Source organism: Sinocyclocheilus anshuiensis, unplaced genomic scaffold, assembly GCF_001515605.1.
Source record: "Sinocyclocheilus anshuiensis isolate Anshui unplaced genomic scaffold, SAMN03320099.WGS_v1.1 scaffold2215, whole genome shotgun sequence".
NCBI classification, from domain to species: domain Eukaryota; kingdom Metazoa; phylum Chordata; class Actinopteri; order Cypriniformes; family Cyprinidae; genus Sinocyclocheilus; species Sinocyclocheilus anshuiensis.
The window spans coordinates 151,473-157,425 of NW_015536640.1; the positions used below are offsets into that span (position 1 = coordinate 151,473).

Here is a 5,953-nt window from a genome sequence, read left to right on the forward strand (position 1 = left end):
CACACACATATACATACATATACACACACATACATATATACTGTATATACATACACACACACACATATAAATATATATACACATACACACACATACAATATTATATTTTTTCCTGTATTTTTGATCAAATAAATGCAGCCTTGATGAGCAGAAGAACACATTAAAAATAATTCTGATCCCAAACTTTTGACTGGTAGTACATATAAAGCTCAGAAGCTTTCACACATTGTTAGGACTGTACTAGAAACACTACTAAAGCAATAATAGCTTGTGGATGTAAAAGCATGACACTCACCCCTCTCTTCTTGATGGCTTTTCTCAACAGGCCCACAACATCTCTCCCCTCCACTCCACTCGCCTTAAAACCTTTGGTCCAGGACACCACAAAACTCTGTACAGAAATAAGGGCAACCATGGAAACATGGCAATCTCACAGAAGAGCTGCTAATTTTAGTTTCCCTTCCCATCTCACCTCATCTAGCTTGATCTGCTGGCAAGGAAACGAAAAGGTAAAGCCAAGAGGCAGCTTCTTGACTTTGATGCCCAGTTTCTCAAGGAAATTAGCCAAGCATTCAGCTATGTGATCGAAGAGCTGGAAATAAAGAGAAATTCATTTTAAGACTGATTTAACTTAGATGAAGGATTCATTACAATTAAAAGAGTCCCGTGACAAAAAATACAATTATGGCCCAAAAAAGGTGGATAAAAGGTTTAGGTACAAGAACCAAAGAGATCAAGTGCAACCCTAGTAAAGAAGTCATATTTTTAAAATACATGTATTTCATTCTAAGTATAGTTCAAATCTATTAACATATTTTCTCACATTTTGCTCGAGCCTTACTGATATAAAAATTATAATTTAACTTTATTTGGTGTTCTAGTGCACAATGCACATTTTTTCATATTACGCCTAAAATGTGTTTTAATATCACTATTGATAAGGGTTGTACTGTATGATTTTTTAATAATATCAGTCTTTAAATGCAAGATTTTTAAAGTTTTCCTAAAGTACAGTTCCACTTTAGCACAATCAACTATACTTCAGCACATCTTTAGTCAGACTTCCGCACAATTAAAAGTACATTAAACACAAAAGTACAATCGCAGGGTGTTTTTATTAAGTGCATAATTATGCAAATGTATTTGCAGTGGACTCTGCATGAAATAAATGCATTATTTCAAATACATTTTAGTATATTTATTTTTCACAAGGGAAGTTAGCCCAAAGTTGTTATGTTCATCTCACAAGTATAACATTTTTCAGAGGCTATAGACTCATAAGCACAGATGACGTCGGGGGTTATTAAGATGCACTTTTCATTCAGCGCAATGTTTGATTATTTCTAAATTTCATGGCAATCGATATGATTATTATGCAGAAGGATTGTTGTAGCATCTCAAATTGGTTAATATTGTTTGCACTGTATCAGGGAAGCAGGATATGCTTTAGTCTCGTGATGGAAATGAAACAGATTTGAATATGAAACAAATACCACATCTGTTTTATACTTCTATAGGATCTAAATTGTTCAAGCTGCGATCAAGCGTCGAAAAAAAAAAGTGCATTAAAACGGAAACACGATGCACAATGTGTTCATTTATTTGGCCTTAGTCTGTAAATACAACGAATTATGAGAGAAACGTTAAACCCTTGAATGAATTAAATTTCTACATCTTCACTCTCAGATTAAACAACTGCACAAAGTTCATACAGTCAACTTTGCAATTTGCAATGAAGTGTTTCTATTATTAAATACACTGCAGTTTAAACGTGACAGTGATGAATCATGGCTACAAGACAAAGTTATTTATAATGCATAATTAAACTTTTTTTTTTAAAGACCCATAGATAAAAACAGATTGTGTGCCTTGTGTGTTGTTGTTAATTAATGCTAATGAAATGTTCAGAGACACAGTGGCTCTCATTTAACAATAATTATGTGTGGGGGGAAAAAAAGTTCATGCAAAAAGTTCAGGAAAAAAACGCTCTTATTTTGTGCTAGTGTTAATGAATCCAGATTACTTATGCATGTTTGTGGTTGTTATGCAGAGCATGCATATGATACATATAACTTTTGTTACTTTGGAATAAGGCAGACTTTAATTAAAGGCATAGTTCACCCAAAAATGTAAACCCTGTCATCATGTACTTATTTGCTGCTGACTAAGGTTTTATGTTTGATTAACATTGGCTGTATAGACACTTCTCAAAATATCTAGAATAGAAAGTAAGTCATACGGGTTTGGAACAACATCAGAGTCAGTAAATGATGTCAGAATGTTCATTTTTAGGTGAACTGTCTCTTTAAATATGATGCACCTATTAATGAATCAAGTTTTGCAGGCAGGTTTATAAACTTGAATACATGCATGACATGTTTAGTGAATGCTGAAGAAAGAAAAGCACACACAGAAACGCTCCTCACCTCTGTCCCGCTGCCCCTCATGATGTTCTCTGGAATAGCGTAGATCTGGTTCTCCATCTCCACCTTTTGCTTCCCATTACTGGACACCCTAACGAGCAGAACTCGGAAATTTGTTCCTCCCAGGTCCAGAGCGAGGAAGTCTCCCGTTTCTGCAAACAAAACCAATGCAAACTTATCTTAAAAGAACTGAAGATCTTAAAATATTAAAAGAACGTAGTTGTAATCTCAGTTTTGCCACATGAATATTTTACAACAAATGGTCAAAGTTTTGAGAATAACGTCACATCACTGCATATTTTAAGGCATAAATTCTAAACTATGAGAAAGCTGAAGTTATGAGAGCAAAGTAGTAATGTTATGAAGCTGTAAGGAAAGTAACAACTCTAAAGCACTCTCACAATGTATGAAATTTATTGTAGTCCGTCTCCACAGTTGCATAACTGATTTAACATTAATGAATGTGGTGAATTATCATTGCATTGATGCATTTGCTGTTATTATTGATAAACATTATATGTGACCCTGGAGCACAAAAGCAGTCATGAGTAGCACAGGTATATTTGTAGCAATAGCCAACAATACATTGTATGGGTCAAAATTATACATTTCTCTTTTATGCCAAAAATCATTAGAATAAAATTAAAGATCATGTTCCATGAAGATATTTTGTAAATTTCACTTTTTTCTCGTAATTTAATGAGTTTATTCTCAACATTTTATTTCAACTTTTTTTCTCGCAATTTAACTACTTTTTTCTCGTAATTTAATGAGTTTATTCTCAACATTTTATTTCAACTTTTTTTTCCTCGAAATTTAACGATTTTTTTCTCAAAACATAACGACTTTATTCTCGAAATTTAACTAGGTTTTCTCTAAATTTAACGACTTTAATCTCGAGATGGTTTTATTTTTTTTTATTATTGCTTGGCCCTAATCCTCTTCCGTACTATTTTCATGGCAATCTCAAAATAAATGACACAAGGTTTACAATTAACAAAAAGTTCTAATAGACATTTCAGAACAAAAATTCTAAAATACATCCAGGTGATACATTTTTAAATAAATCAGTTAAACACACTTTTAAATCAATAAAACCATTGTCTATTTACGTTAAAAACAGCACAATCTAATAAAATATGCTTCACAGTCATTTTAGTTTGGCAAATAAGGCATGATGGTGGTTCTTCACCTTTTAATAAATATCCATGTGTAAGTCTTGTATGACCTAAAATACACCTTGTAAGAAAAACGTGGTCATACCTAGATTTAAAATTTGTAAAAAAAAATATTTTTCTTACACTAGGATTTATTTCATATAGCTTATTTTCGTGACATTCATAAACTTTTATTTTGGATGCGATTAATCTTTGCCCAGCACTAATTTTAAATAAATGTTGTTCACAACATGCAAAGGCCTTAAGAAATAGGATATTTAAGCAACTCTTACAAAACATAAATGTCATTACATTAGCTGTCACAAAATCAGGCGTATTTTGTGTTTTTTGTGTTGTGTCAAAATGTTTGCTCAGTCTGAATGTATAAGTGTTCAAAGCACTGTATTTGGTCACAACATATTCAAAAGTTTGAGGTCAGTAAAAGAAATTAATATTTTACATCAAAAAGGACACATTAAATGGATTAAAAGCGACAGTAAAGACATTTGTTGACAAATTTCAGACTCAGTCTTACAGTAAAGTGTATCGTATTGTATCGTATCGTATCGTATTATAACATTTAAAAATATTTCTAATTTCAAATAAATGCTGCACTTTTGAACTTTCTATTAATCAAAAAATCCTGGAAAAAAGTAGTTTTACCATTTCCAAAAATATATTAAGCAGCACAACGGTTTTCGACATTGATAATAATAATAAATGTTTCTTGAGCAGCAAATCAGCATATTAGAATGATTTCTGAAGATCATGTGACACTGAAGACTGGAGTAATGATGCTGAAAATACAGCTGCGCATCACAGAAATAAATTACAGTTTAATATATATTCACATAGGAAATGGTTATTTGAATTTGTAATACTATTTCACAATATTATTGTTTTTAATGCATTTTTAAAACAGCCATGGTGAATATAAGAGACTTATTTAAAAAAATAAATAAATAAAATATTCAACACCTGCGAGAACTTGAGAACTCACTGCATGTATACAACACAAACTACCTTGAGAACAGTGAAGCTCTAGCATTATTTGTTTGCAGGTGTCGCTTGAGAATCTTTTCATATCAAATGCCCTTTTTGAAAATTGAGCTAAAAGTGGCCTACTTTACCTGAAATCACCCTACGTTTCTAAGTGCGGTTTTAGTGTCCAGATACGTTTTGGGATTGTGAAAGGCAAAGCTTGAATGTCTTCGGCTATTTCGATCTCATTCTCCTCACCTGTGCCATTATGTGTGGAGCGGACGAAGCTGGGGAGCATCTTGACGGCTGCGGTTGGGTTAGTGTCTCGGCCCAGTCCTTTATCCATCTCCCTCCTGAAGCGCTTGGACACATCCATCAGGTTCTCGTCGGACAGACGCATGTGATACAGGTACTTATCCACCTGAAAACATACATGAAGGCTGAGTTTCTCCTCTGTCCTAGAGTTCACACATTTTGATGTCCACATAGTCAAGAAATTACAGCATTTCTGTTGTAAAGAAATGGCCAAATATTAAAGATTAAGTGGACGCTTGAGTTAAATGTTGTTTAGTCAATATTAAACAAGGAGTAGACCCCGCAAGAGTAAAAAACTTTCCCCAGCACTGGTTATAATGCGTAATGTACATTAGCTCTATTGTTTATAAAACATACATTATATATTGTAACAGTTTTGTTCAATAAAGCCATATGATTATTTGCTTTTGATACTTCATTTGAACTAATTATTATTGCCGTATTGCTATTATATATGTATTTTAAGTCATTTTTAAGGCTATTTTTCGACTATTATATTCGATGCAGAAAGAGCCTCTGTAGCCAACATCCTTCAGATTGTAAAGGCAATGCAGTTCTCTCTCTGAGGTCTGTGGCAGAGCGTTTAATGACTGACAGCCAAACTAGCTCTCTCCGCAGTTTTAGCTCAATAATGGTTCGATTCTCTGTAAAACAGCACATATTCATTCAGCTATAGGAGGTATCTACAGAAAGCATGCGGACAGCATTTACAGTCACAGCAGGACAAATGGTTTGTCTTGGGAAATACTAGTTTCTACAGCGAGCTGTGAAACTCCACAGGCTGTTTTTAGAATATGACCGGGGACAAAAGCGCCCAACATTAGAAACATGAGGGGCCAAGATCAGACGGTAAACAAATCAACTTATGTTCCCTAACACACAGCGCTCCAAAACAACATGCCTGATCCCAAAGAGTCTGAACATCACAAATATTAAAGGAACAACAGTTACAAGATTCATGGTTCAGTGTAAACAAAATATATATATACACTACTGGTCAAAAGTTTGGGATCAGAACGATTTTTAATGTTTTTACAGGAGTGTCTTCTGCTCATCAAGGCTGCATTTATTTGATCA

General features: G+C 33.6%; 1 protein-coding gene across 1 annotated transcript in view; it reads right to left on the reverse strand.

Moving 5' to 3' along the window:
* Positions 1–5,953, reverse strand: part of LOC107654226 (hexokinase-2-like) — a 33,992-nt gene that overhangs the window by 22,994 nt on the left and 5,045 nt on the right. The window contains exons 2-5 of the mRNA XM_016441231.1: positions 4,820–4,982; positions 2,427–2,575; positions 473–592; positions 296–391 (exon numbers count right to left, since the gene is read on the reverse strand). Of these exons, the coding sequence (XP_016296717.1) occupies positions 296–391; positions 473–592; positions 2,427–2,575; positions 4,820–4,982 (528 nt within the window). The remainder of the gene's footprint in view (positions 1–295; positions 392–472; positions 593–2,426; positions 2,576–4,819; positions 4,983–5,953) is intronic.